Source organism: Peromyscus eremicus, chromosome 13 (genome assembly GCF_949786415.1).
Source record: "Peromyscus eremicus chromosome 13, PerEre_H2_v1, whole genome shotgun sequence".
Taxonomy (NCBI): domain Eukaryota; kingdom Metazoa; phylum Chordata; class Mammalia; order Rodentia; family Cricetidae; genus Peromyscus; species Peromyscus eremicus.
The window spans coordinates 60,276,835-60,295,128 of record NC_081429.1 but is presented as its reverse complement, the minus strand read 5'-3'; the positions used below and the strand labels follow the sequence as shown (position 1 = coordinate 60,295,128).

At 46.7% G+C, this 18,294-nt stretch overlaps 1 protein-coding gene across 1 annotated transcript in view; it reads left to right on the top strand.

Annotated features, from left to right (window-relative positions):
• Myo1b (myosin IB) overlaps positions 1 to 18,294 on the top strand; it is a 177,213-nt gene that overhangs the window by 17,613 nt on the left and 141,306 nt on the right. The window contains exon 2 of the mRNA XM_059278606.1: positions 15,506 to 15,649. Coding sequence (XP_059134589.1) covers positions 15,515 to 15,649 — 135 coding nt within the window. The 5' untranslated portion in view covers positions 15,506 to 15,514. The remainder of the gene's footprint in view (positions 1 to 15,505; positions 15,650 to 18,294) is intronic.

The window sequence follows — 18,294 nt, the reverse complement described above, 5'->3', positions numbered from 1 at the left end:
CCATTCCACACCAGTCTTAGGAATTGAACCCGAGGCCTTCACACATGCTAGGCACATAGTCTTACTACTAAGCTAAAGGTCCTATTGTTTTCAAGACATTGAATATCAGATTTGCAAGTGAGGAGAAGTCATAAATGGATTTACTGTTTGGCTACTTAGAGCAAGGACACCCACATTTTCCTGAGGTCCTTTATAGTCCTTTGTAGAGTGTGAAATTTTGTTTGAGGGCAGTGTTGATCCCTGTTGGCCGTTGTAAAGATGTAAAGTTTTAAATATGAAACTCAAATTTACTTTTAAATGGCAATGTTATATGTTTGTTCTTTGACTCTTTAAGAGCTCAGCTATGGCATGACATGTGACCTTCTGCTCTTGACTCTATGCTCGGCTGTGGATTTGAAGTGTTATTTTTGTGCTTAAGTGACTTGAGCACTTGGGACTATACGTTTGGAACTGAGTAAATATGGCAGGGTAGAGTTTTGAAAGGTCAGTTCCACTTTTAGCCCGACAGCGTGCTGGCACCCTTTTCTTTAATTGTCTAGGCCACAGCTTTAGACGGAAGTCCGTGTGCCAAGCACGTCGGCACAACCTGTAGTCCCAGCACTCGGGAGTTGAGGTCGGCCTGGGCTACACAGTGAGTTCCAGGCCCAGCGTGAAAATCTGTCTCAGGGTGGAGATGGGGGAGAGGGGAGGAAGGTCTTCCTGTGTAGGCCAGGCTTGCACCCTCCCGTCGGTAGGTTTCCCGGGTTTTAATTGTCTGATTTCTTCATTTCATCCCATTTGGATCACTCCAGTTCTTACTCCCCAGGCTGTTAGACTGGAGCCAGCTGGAGGCCCTGCTGCTGCCAGCTTGGGGCTCTGCTTCCTTACCTCAGTGCCTGTTTCCCCCGGGTTCGCCCGCTTTTCTGCAGTGTGTTCTCTGAACAGCTACACAAAGCAGCCCTCCCTGTTAGTCATTGTCCCAACAAACTCAGACTCTGACTTCAATATTATTTTGCTGTCTATGCTGTCATTTAAATCGGAAATGAATTTTCAAAGCCCCTGTGTTAAAGGCTTGTTTGTCAGTCCGAGGCGCTGTTGGGAAGTTTTTGGCTACCATGATGTGAACACAAGCTTCTACCATGATGCACTACGCCGCTATAATCCTAAAGCCATAGGGCCAAGTGACCATGAACCAGATCCTCTGAACTACCAGCCCCAATAAACCTTTCCTTCCTCCAAGCTGATTATTTCTGGTCTTTTGGTGGCTCTCTGTCTGTGTGTAGCAGCTGTCATGGTTTCATTTCCTCAGACCGACCAGTGGCTCTCTGCTTGTGGTCTGGATGAATTGTCATCAGTAACACTGCGGTGTGGACACCAGAGATGAGGCTGTCACAGTCCCCTCGGCTCTCACTTGCTCCCACCACTCGACAGCTAAAGGATCCCCTTTATTCTCAGCTCCCTTGCCCGGCAGGGCTGTGATTGGCTGTCCTCTGCTGCCATTTTACATAGTAAGTGTTTGTGAAGTGTGTTTTACACTTAAGTGCTTTAAAGATTCTTTCTCTGTGGTCGCATCCATGTCATCCTTTGTCATCCAGGTCATCGAGGTCAACTTTTACCATTTTTTCTCTGATCTGATTGTGCCATGCCAACCGCTGGAGTTGTTTTTTTTTTTTTTTTTTCTTATTTTGAGTTTTTCTCTTTTATTTGTGGGGCCTGCCATCCAGCTCCCAAATAAATATACAGAGACTTATTCTTTCTTATGAATGCCTGGCCTTAGCTTGGCTTGTTTCTAGCTATTTTTTCCCAATTTAAATGATCCCATCTACCTTTTGCCTCTGGTCTTTTATTGTTCTTTATTCTATATACCTTTTTTTTTTTTACTTCTTATTCTGTGGCTGGTTGTGTAGCAGCTGTGTGGCTGGCCCTGGAGGCCTCCTCTCCTCTTTCTGTTGCTCCCTAATCTTCTGTTCCCAGAGTTCTTCTATTTATCCTCTCTCCCTGGCAGCCCCGCCTAGTTCTCTCTCCTGCCTAGCTATTGGCCGTTCAGGTCTTTATTAGAGCATCAGGTATTTTAGGCAGGCACAGTAACACAGCTTCACAGAGTTAAACAAATGCAATGTAAAAGAATGCAACACATCTTAAACTAATATTCCACAACAAACCACTCTCCTGCTAATTGCAAATGTAAATCCCATCTCCATATTCCACATCTTGAGGTGAAGAGGTTGTGTGGTGATTGATTACTTTGCTGTTAATCGTTGACCCAATTTGATTGCAAATGCCTAGGAAGCAGCGGTACATAGATCTCTTGTCCTGTTGTGCTCTGAGCAGGCTAGGTGCCCGGTTAGGGCGGCGGGTGATAAGACAACAGACAGTCCACTGCAGCTCATCATGAAGGCCGGCCCTGGGTGGATGCTCTGGCCGCCTCTGCCAGCCTGGTATTGACCTACTTTCCCCTTCTTATCTGTGTGCAAAATATTTGTTGTACTTAGTGTGTTCCCCTGTCACAGCGAATGTTTCTCTCCCTTTCATATGAACTGAGCGGTAAAGAGCTGGTTACATCTGGAAAACAATGGAGGAGAAAAGCTGGTAAGCAGTTTAATTTCCAAACGGGGGACCTTATACTTAGGTCATTTAAAAACGTCTCTAGTTTTTCTACCTCTTAAGGAACATGTCAAGGGTAAAACTGTACATTTCAAGGTCTTAGCCTTTTAATTTCATGGTTCACAATCTCATGTATTTTGAAAATGCTTTTTGATCAGGTGCTTGTAGGGGAAGTGAACTTTTTTCCATCTGGATTTTAGGGTTCAGTTTGTTCTTAGGCATTTCGTTTCTTACCAGATGTCCTTTGGGAACACAGGTTGTGTGGCTCTTTGAAAGGCAAGCTGATTAACAGTGGGTTTTTGTATAATGTAATAGGTATACTGTGTTCAAGGAAGAAAGTATACATGTGACACTGTGTGAGTGCCCAACACTCATGGGAAGTAACTGCTGTTACCTGTGGATCATTCGGAAGTTTAGCAGAATTGCCATTCAAATTTAGTTAACGTCTGTAAGTGGACATTTGTGAAGTTAGGTTTTAGGAACCATGCTTGGCATCATTTAAAAATTATTCTGGCGTGCTGTAAAGTTGGTTTGTTCTCTTGGTTCTTGATAAATACGGCAGTGTGATAGCTTTGATTCTTAAATTAAGTGACACTTCTAATATTACAAAGAAAAAAATACCTGGAAATTGTCACAGAAAATAACTTCCCGGTTCTAATGTGGTTGTTGATCTTATCAACTTTACGTGAAGGGACGCATTGCAGCAAGTTAGCTACTTTAAAAAAAAATTCTTTTTAAATTACAAAGTAGCTTTGCCTTCTGAATTTATATTATGGGGTCTTTGGGGGACATCTTAGCTATTTTTGTTTGATCGCCTTTCAACTAATAAACATTCTTGAAATCCTAATGTAAATGTATAAACATCTCTCCCTTTGTTTACATAGTTTATTAGACTTTATTTTAGTAGCTAACTGCTGGGGATTTTCTGAATTTCTTTCCTAAGGACTTTTCTTAAGCTGTTTTTTCTGAAGCTGCACTAGTAAGGAATGAACTTTCCTGCTTTTGTTAATATGTAGATTTATTAATTTGTAATTTGATCTCATAACTAAGGGCTTCCATAACTGGATGGAGTTCTAAAGATAGAGGATGTCTTTTGTCTAGCTGTCCTGTGGATAGCTGTAAACACAGAATCCTGCTGTGGCCCCTGTGCCTGGAGAGCTGCGTTTGGACCATTCTGTTTATTCTGTGCATGTCTTTCTATGCTGTATATAGTTAGACTTTATAGTTTTTTTCATGATGAGTCCAAAATAGACAGCTGCTTTCCTTTGCTTCTGAGAAAATGTCATTGAGATTTTTGTGGACTGGCATTTGCTGACTTTTTGTGTTTTTTTAAACATTCTTTAGAATTCCCCAAATGAAGGAAATCAGCCTTTCCAGGACTGATCACGTCAGCATTGATGGAAACCGGGAGACTATAGGAACGAACTTGGGGAGAGACAATATGTCATGTACTTTTGTGGGGAAACTGAGGCTTAGAGGCTGCGTTGTACCTAAGGTATCGCTGTTCCACTGAGTTGGACCTGCAGCTTGGATCGTCTGGGTTTGAGTGATCTGGTGGAGCTGTAGAGGAACAGAGGGCTGGGCTGTAGTTCGGTGGCAGAGTTCTTCTGGCAAGATTGCTCCATTCTTGAACAGGCAGGTGGTGTAAGCAGAGGGAGAGGAGGGTGCCGGAGGACTTTGGGATTTTTAGCTTGTGGAACTAAACGAGCTTGGGACCTTCTGTTTAGTAAGTGGATTGATTCCTTTGGAAGGGAAGTTGGCTTCTCCGGCGGCTGTACCGTTTAATAATTACTTGGTGCTCCTGGCATGTGCGGGTCCACCAGGGCCAGGGAGAGCTGACAGCTTGCCAGTTACATTTGAGCAGTTTTACATTCGTACCGGGGTTCCAGGGTCTCAGGTTCGCCAATCTAAACATCTGACTTCTTGGAATCTCTTTATCCGCCTTGAGGGAGCAGATTGAGAAGTCTGTGGGTTATAATTAGCACTTTCCCTCCTACAGCAGAGTTTGTGTTTCTGGATGGAACCGTGGTTGACGGTGTTTGGCTACCTTGTCCCACAGGGATCGTAGCCCTTCAGACGTTAGCTCATTGATTCTTGTAGTGTTACGTGCGAGTTGTATGGCATGATTACAGGTTCCCTCTTAAAACTAGCTTTCCGGACCTTCCGGGCTTGTGGAAGGCGAGGGATGCTTCTGTGGGGTGTGGGGAAGCAAAGGTGGGGGGGGGTGAGGGGTGGGAGTGGAGGGGTGGATGTTGCTGTTTGAGCCTCTGAGAGATGTCCCTTGGTGATGTTACTGACATGGATCAGCAGACCTGCCTCTGGGAAATGACGGGACGCTGGCTGCACTTCCTCCTGGGTGAGTGTGTTCCTCACTCTCCTGCTGTCACAGAATAACTGGCCAGGGCAGCTGAAGGAAGGGAGGGCTTACCTTGGCTCACGTTCTGTCATGGAGAAGTCATGACCCGGATGATGAGGTCGCTGGGCGTACCGCACCCACAGTCAGGAAGCAGAGAGGGATGGATGCTGGTGCTCAGCTCACTACATCTTGAACCCCAACTCTTGAAGGGTGCCACTCACACATAGGGTGTGGCTTTCTATCTGATAAAACCAGTCTAGAAACTCCCTTTCAGACACTTCCAGAAGTTCCAGAATCCTGTTCTTTGGCCACCGAGACTAACCAAGACTAAAGGTACAACTCACGGGAGGCCTTTTGCATGAGGAGACTCTAAGTAGTTACCTGGACATTCTTGTCAATAGACAGGGTGGGAGAGCATGTGAGCTCTCAGGGCCAAAAGAGGAAAAGCATATTGGGAAGGGGAGGAAGCCACATCTAATGAGTTTCATCTCTGCTAATTTGTGTACACTTTGCTCCCATTCTGAGTTTGGGGATCAGCAATTGGAGTGAATTCTCTCGGATTCCAGCCTGAGTCTGTGAGTTGCAAAGCCTGGGATGGATGTTCTGGTATGGATCTGGGGTCCTTTGTTGTCCCAGCAGTGTCTAACCCACAGCCTGTGGCCCAGGATAGCTATGAATATGGCCCAACACAAAACTGTCAACTCGTTTAAACGCTACTAGATCCCCCCCCCCCCAATTTCTTTTTGGTAACTTAATTTTACTGTTCCCGACCTTGAACTTTGTAAATGACATCCTGTTGTGAGATCAACAGGTCACGTGGCAGGTAAACTATTTCTGCAGGACTTGTGTAATGCACAGAGAGACTTCTTGCCTCCTGGCTGCTGTGAGGAGCTTGGCAGTGTAGGACTTGGATCCTGGGACGTGAGGCCTGACTTCTTACTCAGCTGAGTTTTCCTCTTTGGCCAGTCATCCACTGTTGTTACAGCAGCTACTTTGTTTTTGAACCTCAAAAATCCTTCTAATTAGTCAGGATGATATGTTTATCACAGTCACTTTCCACAGCTGGAAACAGCCTCCCCAACCCCATCGTCTCCTTATGAATTGCAAAGTCTCCAGTGCTGTTTCCCAGCCCCACACGGCCTGTCTGCGGTCAAGTGGACACCAGCTCCCAGGCAGCTTTGGTTGGTAAAGCCGGTTTCCATGCTCCGGTGGGAAGCAGCCTTGACATTGGTCCCTGGTGATTTCTGGCTTTGCAGAAACAGTGGCGGGAGGGGAGTTAACCCTTAGATAACCATAAAGTCACGACCCTTACACACCCTTGGTGCTCACGTTCATGGCATATGGACTTACATTTGTAGTTATCTGTTTACTCTCATTTCTTTTTATTTGTTTATTTTATGTGCATTGTTGTTTTTGCCTGTGTGTGTGTGTCTGTGTGAAGGTGCCAAATCTTGGAGTTACAGACAGTTGTGAGCTGCCATGTGGGTGCTGGGAGTTGAACCTGGGTCTGAAAGAGCAGTCCGTGCTCTTAACCACTGAGCCATCTCTCCAGCCCCCCTTTTTAAAATGTGCACGTTTGTCTGTGTGAGGGTGTGCAAACCCCTGGAACCAGAGTTACAGGCAGTTGTGAGCTGCCACATGGGTACGGGAAGTTGAACCCGGGACCTCTGGAAGAGCAGCCAGTGCTCTGAACCACTGAGCCACCTCTCCAGGCTGCTTTCGTTTCTGGTTCGTATTTATTTGATCTTTACTGCCTGTTCGTTTAATGTCCTTTGTGTTATCCGTCCAGAGTTAGAACACTTGGTGGAAATTGCCCTGAGGCCCTGCCCGTTTCTTCCCTGACCTCGGAGTCTAAAGAAAGCCCTCCAGTGGGCAATTTATTTCTCTTAGAGAAAGGCTGGAGGCCATGACTCCTTCCCCGTGCCTCGGCTTTAACAGTGAAGTAAGACTGCAAAGTCAGCAAACTGTAATCCGTGACGTCAGTGCCGCGGACAGATACCACTGCTCACATCCCTTAGCAAGTGTGTTGGTAGGAGTGAAGATTAGCACCATCGGAACCTGTCACAGGTGCGTGTCAGCCCCCTGTCTCACATGCAGTGTGCAGCAGACATCACCCCGCGGTGTGTGGCCCACCAAACCCGGCTCTTTTGAGAAACGTGCTGCCTGAGTAAATTGCCCTAAAGAATTCGATTTCCATTCTGTTTGCCCTTTAGATGTCAAATCCTGAACAGGTGTCGTGTGTCTCGGGTATGACTTCAAGATGTTCTTGTGTATCGTTGGGGGCTCTCGGGGGGTCTGGGCCAGGAGGGTAAGGTGATGGTGAGCGTTTGGGGTAGAATGTGCTATACCATGTTGATTTACTCTCCACACCACAGCCTGTGTGCCAGCCACCTACCTCCCTCCCTCCCTCCCTCCCTCCCTCCCTCCCTCTCTCTCTCTCTCTCTCTCTCTCTCTTGTTTTTTGAGACAAGTTTTCTCTGTGTAGCCCTGGCTGTCCTGGAACTCACTCTGTAGCCCAGGCTGGCCTCAAACTCAGAGATCCACCTGCCTCTGCCTCCCGAGTGCTGGGACTAAAGGCGTGCGCCACCGCCCGGCTAGTTGGACCTTTCTGCATTGAGAACGCCAGAGCCTACCCTCTTCAGGGGCGGAGCAGGGAAGCTCACTAAGAGCGGTGAGGGAGGTGTGTGGGTGTGCCACAGTGCCTGGGCTGCTGTGGCACACCGTTGACAGTGGCTTGAGTGACATGTTCATTTCTTGTAGCCCTGGAAGCTGGGAAGCTCAGCATTGGTTCCTGCTGGTTCCTCTTGCTTCCTTCTTGGTGTCTCCTCAGATTTATATCTTTCATAAAGACCTGGGTCCCATCATGCTCTTCCTGATGGCCTCTATCTAACGCTGTTGCTTTTCAAAGGCCTCATCTCAATGCTGCAGGGTTGGAGGACAGAGCTTCAGATGGGAGAACACGAGCTTTCAATCCCTAGCAGCTGGCTTGCTTGGAGCGTGCTACCTTGGATCACTGACTTCTCATACCAGCTTAAATCAGGCCGAATTTAAGTCAAGGAACCCAGCTGGACCTCTTGAGGCTCACAGCTGGAACTGGCCCTGGCATCTTAAGCTTTTCTCTCTGTCCCACATGATCTCTCATCAGCCTTCGTGTCTCCCTTCAGAAGGGTGGCCTTTGCAAGGCTCCCCTAAACGAAACCCTGTTCTCAGCAGCTCCACAGATTTCCACCCCCGTACTTGACTGTGGTTTGTGTGTCCTGGTCCCGGGCCTGTGGAAGCTGGCATTGTTTGGGCCCGTGTATAGCATGGCCCAGTTAGCTGGGGCCTGGTTGAAGGTGCTGTTGGAGGCTGTTGGACGCCTTGCCATGTTATGTATTGTGTGGGGTTTGGCCTAGAATGGAGGGTCCTCAAGAGGAGATTAAGGAGGCAGGCAAGAGTTGTGAGGCCCTGGGTTGTCTGCCAAGAGATCTTTTCTTTTCGAAGTAAAATATATGTAAATGAAATTTATGAGTTTAGCTTTTTGTAAAAATTCTACTAAATTAAGGATTTAGGCCAAAACAAGCATATTGATTTGATTTTTTTTCTTTTTGTTCACCTGTATTTTCTCTTTTTTTTCTATAGTGGACACACACTTCTCTTAGTCATTTGAAATGTCAAAAGTGCACCGTTTGGGTTGGTAAGGTAGCTCTGTGGGTGGAAGCTTTTGCCACTAACTCTGATGATCGGAGCTCCATTCCTGGGACCCACACAGTCACAGGGGAGAGCAGACTCCCACAGGTTGTCCTTTGACCTCTGCACGTGTGATCTGGCGTTCGTACATGCACACTAAATAAATGTAATTAAAAGCTTAAAAGTGGGAGTTCTGTTGCTGCTTTGGCTGGGCTCTGTCTCGGGGGAGTGGTGTGGGGGAAGGGCGCCCCTAACCATTGGTCACACAATACTGGCGTCTCAACAGGATTCAGTCCTGTCCATGTTGTTTGAACTGGATGAAATGGGCATTTAGTCTCCATCCCCCAATGGTATTTGGTGCTGTTTTAAAAGATTGAGGAAGGAATTCCAGTTGTTCTCAGCGCATGGCTCCTATCAGGCTCTGAACCACGAGGCAGTTTTGGGTTTGCCTTTCACTTTGGTTTTGCCATGAGGATTTGCTGAGAGTTATTTTGTTCATGAATTTTTGTTGTATTGGCCCAGTTTCCTTCCTTAAATGTGTTTTGCATGTCATTCTCAAAAGCGTTGGTGACTTCACTGGAGCTGTGTGCTGTGTTTCCTGTCCTGTTGTTGGTATTGCGACTCTTTTGGAGACATCCTCAAAGTGACTTGAAGCTGCTCTCATTCTTCTGCCTCCTGACTGTGACCAGGCTTCCACATGTGATGGTGGCCGCTGTGAGAATGCCCGTGGCTGCGTGACCCAGCTGTCAGTCATCACTTGCATTCCTGTTTTCTGTTCGTATTTTATTGAATGCTTGTCACATGCAAGGGACAGTGCCGTAGACTTTGCGGGAGAACCAAGGAACAGGCCATGGTTCCTGACTGAAGGCTGATTTTGTAGAAAAGGCTCTGTCAGCTAAGAGGACCACTTTGTGTGGAGGCTAATGAGTCAGTTAAAGCAGCTGGCACTGTTAGCACGTCCCCTGAGCTCCTGCCTGTGGAGCACCCTCACAAGGATGCTACAACAGACATGTTTTAAATGAGGTGCTCTTTCAGTTAGAGAGATAACTTCCGTGTTTCCCTATTCATAACTTGGTTTTGACTTTGAGGTAGCGACTTAATAATATTCTTGGGGGTTGGGGATTTAGCTCAGTGGTAGAGGCCCTGGGTTCGGTCCTCAGCTCCAAAAGAAAAAAACCTTGTTACTGATTGAGATGTCAGCTCTGATACCTTCATGCTCTTGCAAATGCAGAAGTGTTTGAAGTGTTAACTGTTGCTGGTCTGTGCTACTCTATAAGAGCTTCAGTTCATTGTGGGGGCAATAAGATGAGCATTATTTCTGCCTCGCCTCCGTTTCTTGTTAATCGTGACTATTGAGTATCCATCTGAGATAGCTTTCCGCATCATGGCTTTGATATTGAGTGATGGCATGCTCATGTACTTCACGTGTTCTTTTGTCGCTGTGTGTGCGGCTGACAGGAGGGAGGGCTGTCTTCGTATGTCCCAGTGTCCCCAGTTACAGTGTGTGTCGTGGTAGGTAGCTTGTCATGGAAGGTGATCGATGGGGTAGACGGCTTTGTTGCCATGTTAGGTTACCGTGGTCATGGATGCTTTGGGATAGCTTATGCTGCGTACTCTTTGCCTTTGAAGACAGTTTGAAGTGAAGCTTTCAGCGTGTTTCACTGTGTTTTGTGCTTTCTAGGTTCCCAGTAAACACACTAGTTTCGCTAAGAAAGCAGTAGGCACTTGGAGGTGCTCGAGACGAGAGCAGGTGGGGAGAAGCAGTTGCTTCGTGGACGTGGAAGTGGCTGTGAAGAGCCGTGGAGTCACCTGGCGTCAGCTAGTCAGGGCCTCTGCCTCCTGTGTGTTGTATAGATGGGCTTTCATCAAGTTAGGAAGGAAGGTTAGGTTTCATAAAACAGTGAAACCTATCAACAGTTTGGTACTGTGTATGGGGTGTGTGCCGTTTACGTCAGCTGAGGATTTGGTTTGAAGGCTGTGCACACTCAGAATTGCAGAGAGGTCACGAGATTAACAAGGAAGCAAGGGCAGGCCAGAGCTGGTCCGCAGGGCTGCCGTGCCTCAGGAGCCATTCTGCAGGGCTGCCATGCCTCAGGAGCCATGCCACAGGGCTGCCATGCCTCAGGAACCATGCTACAGGGCTGCCGTGCCACAGGCTCACGTGGTCCTCACGTGGCTGTGTGTGGTTAAGTGTAGCCCTGGCCCTCTGCCGTCTTCACTCCCAGCTCAGTTAGATTGCAGGGCATGAGCAGGGCATGCGCTGTGCTCCCACCTCCTGCTATGTTGGGATGGGGGATCTTCCAGAAACTGTAGCTCCCCACAAAAGCCTGTAGCTGGGAACTCCCTAAATGGTGGGTCAGGTACAACTGGGACCTGGACCACGTGCCCAGTAGTGCCTGCAAGACCAGAGTCCACTCTGGACCTCAGCTGTCCCCACATACACTTTGTTTTGGATGGATTTTTGTTTGTTGTTTGAGATAGGGTCCTTGTTAGGGCAGGAAATACCTGGCTTCACATATGCCTTTTCATACCTATATGTAGGAAAATAAAATGCTCCAGGCAAAATTATGTATGCTCTCCCTCGTGTGACTAAAAAAGTGGCCACCCTCTGTTCTCTGAGGTCTCTTTGGTGCATCTGTCTTACATGGCCTCCTCTGAGTGAGCACTGGGGAGGAGACTTTGTGAGGCTCGCATTCTTAAGCAGTTCTTGTGAGTTAGAAGTCTCCAGGGCTGGTTGTCGGTAAGGGGTAAAGCAATCCTATGTCACTATCAGCAAGAGTTTGGCACTGTCGTTCTTTAAAAATGTAGCTGCTTTTTCAGGTTGACTTGCTTCCATGGACTAGTAACACACACTGAAAATACTACCAAGCCTTAAGGAACCTGACCTTAGTCTATGTCTCTTGGCTTTGGTTCCTTCCCTGTGGAGGGCTGTCAGTCTTGGTTGACTGTAGAAGAAACAGAGTGTGGTGATACCTTCCAGATTCTACTACCTCTTTGCAGTGGGAGGGAGGGCTTATTCCTTTCTCAGGCACTAGAAACAGTTGGCTTCGGCCGGACTGCTGCAGGCACAGCGACCTCTCTGAGTAGAAGATCTTTCCTTGCTGGCTTTTCAGACAGGCCAGTGCATGCACACATGGCTTGGCATTCTGAATTTCCTGAATTCAAAGTCTCTAGTGCTACAGGTATGAGGTCTGAGTCCCAAAGGCATGTCTCAGCCAGTGGGTCTAGAAATAGATATTAAATACGATCTTGCTGGCCTAAGATGTGCAGTCCCCTTGTCTTCTACCTCGCATGCATGCCCTAGCTCAGCTAGTTCAAGCCTCCGCTTCTGACAGTCCACCTCTGGCACCAGTTTTTTGGATTCAACGTAAGAATCTTTCTGGTGCAAATAGTGGAAGATTCAACTCCATGTACTTCAACAATAAAGAGAACGAAGGTGCTCATATCACAGAAACCTTGAGAAATGAGGTGTAGGGGACCTTACATGCAGTTTGACCCAGAGGTTTGCGATGTCCTTAGGATTCCACCACTACTAATTTTCAGTAATTTTCCTGCCTTGTCTCCTCCATGCCCATTTCATTCTGGGGTAGCCTTTTTGGTGAGGGAAGGGGTCATTGAGTCATCCCAAGTGTCACATCTGCAAGTCAGTCCGTCCGAGGTGGACAGAACTGCGGTGCTAACATTCCAGCCAGCGTCAGATTTAGACTTGACCCTGAATCAGTTACAGCAGGTAGGAGGTGATGGCCTAGTATTGTGTTGGTTGGTTTAATGTATGTATGGTATACCGTGCTAATACCTGGAGTGTAGGATAGAGCAATGTAGACTCCTGTGAGAGCTTTTTGGGAATGGGGACCACACACACACACACACACACACACACACACACAACACACACACACACACACACACACACCACACACACACACCACACACACACACACACACAACACACACACACACACACACACACACACACACACACACACACACCCCTTTTTGTTTGATTCACTCACACATATTTGTGTATCACACAAAAAGTATTCCTCGTGCCCTACATACGTTCTCATTTTCCTGTATAAACTCATGGAAATTCTTTTGATGGTTTAGGGAAACATTGAGTTAGCAAATGCTTCTGAAATGTGTTTCCATGGTTAGTCATAGCTCTGTCAAAGAAATAAGAGTTAAGTTTTTTTCTTGCTGGAGCAAATATACCAGATGTGTTTATTAAGATCCCAAAGCAAGCTCAACCTATGCTAGAGGTGATGGTTCTAATACACTCAAGTCAGTAAGGGAAGCAGTTCATTTGTAAGGAGGTGTGGAAGTACTCCCACCGTATTCCCCGAGTATTCTTTTACCTTTAATGATGGAAGCCGTCATGAGGTCATGTTCTCAAATGCCTAGATGCTAAAGTGACTAACTATACTCATAACTAAATGAATCTTATATTAACTTTTCAGTTTGGATTGCTTTATTGGCATACTATATTTTTGCAAAAATTGCATTTCCAATTTTTATCAGTTTCCTGAATCGATTAGTACCTGCGTCAGATTAGGAAGTTAGGCTAGAATGTCAAAACTGGATGGCTGAACTCCTTGAACCTTGTGGTTGTAGAGAGGGTGTAGCCGGCTTAGTTACAGCGGCGGCGACAGGTTGGGCCGCCTAATTACTGTTACCTGCAGCCAGCAGCCGGTGGTGGTGTCTTTCCAGCTGTTTCTATAAATAGACTCCATCCAGAAATCCACCCGGGGCAGAGTTCCCGTTCAGCCACTTCAGTTGTGTAAATTGCTGGTTTAAGGTGGTTATTTTTGAAGCCTTCTCAAATCGACTTCTCCCTTAATCCCTAATCCCTCTTCTCTCATCGGCCAAATTAGACGTAATGCATTTACAAACCCAGAGTGTTTTTGGCACCGCGGGAGTCTGAGAACTTGCAATTTGATTTAAATGTTAATTGATTTTGACAGAGTTGGGTGCACACGTCCTCCCGTGGACTGTCTCCTGGCTTCCGCTCAATCCCTAGAAGTGGCAGGCACCTCCCACCTGCTCCAGTCCCTTCTGAACTGGAGCCTGACCTACCTCAGTGCTGGAGCCAGTCCTTGTTCTGTGGTTGGTGGGTTAGGTGGTGCTCGGGACTAGTTATTCCGGGCTGCCACGAAACTAAAGCATATATTAGTAAAACAATTAGTTTCTTTTCTCTTGAGTCTTAAATACTTACTCAATTCGTATGTATTGGAGAAAGTCTTGTTTTTGGCTTTCCAGGGGTTTGTTTCCTTCCTTCCTTCCAAATTTTCTGTGTCCTGACGTCATTTAAACTTGATTTGGGACTGGAAACACTCAGTAGAATGCCACAGTGAGTTTATCTGATAAGGGCAAGGTGACAAACGTGTGCACTTATGTAACGGACACTCCACACGCTCTTCCTTTGTTAAGACGTTGGGAGGAACTTGATGGCACCCTGTATACAGGGTGTAGAATGCTGCTGCTGTTACAGGGGCCTCTGTTTCCTCAAGGGGGCGTTCCCCTCTGAGCCAAAGGAGAAGTAGTATTTGGGTCTAGTCATTGTGAGTTACATTGGTTTGGCTGTAGGATGGCTAGTCAAGATGAACATCGAGACTGTGGAGAGTCTTCTGGGCTGCTTACTTTTGGATAGGCAGCCTCCGTTTACTGGTAGGTTATGTATGCTCTCTGTAAATAAGCTTCCAATGCCAGGGATGAAACCTCCCATAGCTATGGTGTCTAAGTAGTGATGGTATTCTTTTTTCTGTTTGTTTTTGAGACAGAGCCTCTCTATGTAGCTCTGGCTGTCCTGGAGCTCGCTCTGTAGACCAGGCTGGCCTCGAACTCACAAAGATCTGCCTGGCTCTGCCTCCCGAGTGCTGGGAGCAGAGGCGTGCGCCCGCCACTATGCTGGGCATGCTATGGGGTTCTTTAACACCACATACAAAGCACTTGCTTGCTGAGCTTCAATTTTTCTTCTCATTAAAAAACAAACCATTTTTTTACTTTTGCGTATGTGTAGGTGACCTGTTGAGCATGTGCTATGGTGAGGAGATCCCATGACAACCTTTTCTCCTTAGATCCTGGGAATTGAACTCAGATCGTCAGGCTGATGATGGCACATTCCTTTACTCACTGAGCTGTCTTGCTGGCCCAGTTTCCTCATAGAAATTTTTAAAGTTAATATGTTTGGGGTGGGTACATACATGTTGTGGTGTGTGCGCACAGAAGTCAGAGGAGACAGTACAGGAGCTGGTTCTCTCCTTCCACCGTGTGAGTTCTGGGGATTGAACCCGGGTTCGCAGGCTGGGTGACAAGGGCCTTCACCCACTCAACCATCACCAGCCCCAGATCGCTCGAGGGAATGTGGAGTTCGCAGTGCCCCTAGTGGAGTTATTGGGAGGGTCGAGCTCGTTACTGCATGTAGAGCTCTTGGTATGGTGAGCAGTAAATGTCACCCGCACCATTTAAAACACAGTTCCTTGGGACAGTGCATTGTAAATTGATCTTGGAAAGCCGAGGCCTGCCCTCTTAGAGGAGGAAGCAGGTTCGCGTACGGCCTAGTCTGACATTGCAAGGGCAGGGGCCCGGGTGGCTTGGAGTTTGGAAAAGGGATTCTGCTGGGATTGTGCCAGTTTTGGCCAGTGATAGAGATGACGTAAGGTAACGGGGACTTTGGCTTCCTGTCGGCACTTTCTGTCAGTGGACTTTGCCTGGGAGGATGGACTGGGAAGAAGGTTCATTTAGCAGCAGGTTGGCATCATGGCAACTTCAGCAAGGTGGATTGTGGGGAGGGAGATGGTGACATTTTCTGTGGCAGGTGGTTGCCATTCCTCCAGCCGCACAGAGAGCCCATCTGAAAGAGTTTTGCTCGTTGAATTGACACCTTCCCCTCTCTTCCAGCCGGAGACCATGGCCAAAATGGAGGTGAAGTCCTCGCTTCTGGACAATATGATTGGCGTGGGAGATATGGTTCTCTTGGAGCCTCTCAATGAGGAGACGTTCATCGACAACCTCAAGAAGCGCTTCGATCACAATGAGATATATGTGAGTGTGTGGAGGCCCTGTGGCTTTTAGATTCTGGGTTTTGTGGCAGAGCTGGATTTTCTACGTCACACTTTGCTTTTTGTTCCTAAGCCTGTCAGAAACATTTATTTTACATCCTCAGAGTTTTTTTTTTTAATTAATTAATTTTTATTTTATGTGGATTGGTGTTTTATCGTAGGTGTTGGGTCCCCTGGAAATGGAATTACAGACGGTTGTGAGCTGTCATGTAGGCGCTGGGGATTAAACCCAGGACCTCTGGAAGAGCAGTCAGTGCTCTTAACCCCTGAGCCATCTGTCCAGCCCCCTCAGAGAGTTTTGAGTGTTTGCTAGATTGGCGTAGGCGTCACACTGGTGAATCAAGTATTTCCCAATGGCGTTTAAACATCAACTGTGTGCAAGTTATTGTACGTAAGTGTGGTGTTTCAGCCCCTCCCTCCAAGAACATCGGTGCAGACAGTGCTGAGACCCATTGGCATCTTGAATGCCTTCAGAAGATTAGAAAACTCCAATCACTTAGAAGCTGTTCACCAAAACGTGGCAGTGAGCTACCAAGAGAGACTCGGCCTTCCTGATCTGTCCATAGAGAGACTGCAGTGGGCGGCGGGGTCAGCACATGTTTCCTGGAGGCTGGAGTTAGCACGATTGCTCTAAGTATAATGGTGTGTACGAAAATGTAGCCATGTACACACATACGCTAATAGACAAGCCACATGTTTTAAAGATTCCTTAGAAGGGACCTCACAGTGTTACTGTGTTAAGTTCTCCAAATGGATTTGAAACACAAGTTACAAAACAGATGTCTCTCCAGCCCTTGCATGTGTGGACAGAGAGGTGTGGTGTGAGTTCAACCAGTGACATTGGGTACGGATTTTCTATAACAAGGTCTGTAGATTGGACACAGGTAGTGTTGACAGTTTTTTTTTTTTTTTGCCTTGCTTCTGAGCTCTTTCCTCTAAAAAAATGTGCTTCTGTGCATTGAAATGAACCATAGTCTTGGAGCGTGCACCATTTTCTTTATCAATGTGGGGAGGAAATAGGGATCAATAAGAGGAGAGACATAAAGGTGATAACTAGAAAAGCTTTGGCTTTCGTAGAACAAACTAAAAGTGATATGGAGTCATAAGCTGCATTATTTTTTTGTCAGGTAGCTTTTCCCATCTATGTACCCATGGGTATGTCACATGCCTATTTCCCAACTCTCTTAGGCCCATTGGGCCTCTGTAATGTAGTATCTTGTAGATGACGCGAATTTATTTCTCGTAATTCTAGAAAGTCCAGGAGGGAAGGGCCAGCAGATTCAGAGTCCAGAACCTACTTTCTGGTTGATTGCTGCTGCTGCTGCTGCTGCTGCTGCTGCATCCTCCCAGGAGGAGGTGGGAAGCTCCATAGGGCCCACCAATAAACTACATTCTTGTGGATTCAGCAGTGACTTGTTCACTTCCCAGAGACTTCACCTCCAAACCATCTCAAGCCCTCAGACCACAGCACTCAGTGTAGCTTAAGGGCAACGCTGAGCCTCAGATTAATGTCTTCATGAAATAAGCCATCATCCAGAAATTGAATACTTAACCTTCCTTGATTGGTCCTGTAGGAAGCTGGGAGAAGTTTCATAGTCATGGGAGACTTTTGAGTCCTGCTTTTAGGATATCACTTTGATAACTGGATGCTAATCTGAGGAGTAGTTCCAGTTCAGGGTGACCTAAAATGGTGATCCAGACGGGAATTGCGTGATGCTGGAGGGCAGGGAAGTGGCATTGTTTGGTGAGATGTCACCTCCCCTCCCAGTGTACAGTACGGCGTTCAGGTGGAAAGCTTGGCCGTGCTGCAGCTTTAGTTGAAAGGAGGTCTGAGAGCAAATGAAAGATGGCATTTAAACATTGGTCTCTGAGATGGAGATAGGCGGAATCAATTATATCTTAACTAAGGTGGCTGGTCACTTTTCTTTTTGGCTCTAAGCAACGCAATTCACTTTTAGATGAATGGAAAACAGGAGAGAGGGGCATTATGTGCATCTGAATACCTGATTTGTTGTGGCCACTAAAAATAAAACAGTCCCCCTCTTAACAAGATGCCAAATGTTAACATTCATGGGCCTTTAGCAGACAAAATGTCTGGGTTTCATCTCTACATAATTTTATTTTCTAGACTATTTCTGGAATGCCCTTTCTGGTTGTGAGACGAAAGTAGAAAATTGCCTTTAGCTTGTGGATATTGACATCAATTCCATGGTGCTCGATGGCCACTCTTCTCATGAGATGTGTGCCTTCCTGCTGCGCCTTTAAACACACGTCATGTGGGATGACAAAGCAGTCTCTATTTTCAGTGGGGGAGAAAAGCAGGTTCCAGAATAATGCATGTAGCATGATCCTGCTGTTCGACACGGGAGTGGACTTATGAGTGTGTCTATGTTGCATTAGTATGGACGTAGAGAAAGGCCTGCTGAGTGCCATGGTGAGTACTGTGGACACAGGGAAGAGCTGCTGTTAGATCTCTGTTTTGTAGTGCTTAAGTTAAGCATATATTGCTTTTGTAATAAAAGATATAAGAACTGCATGATAGGTGTGGTCATGATTCCCAGCCTTGGATGCCATGAACCCAATCCTAGGAGACCTGTTTCTGGCTCTGATTTTGATGATATTCTTGCT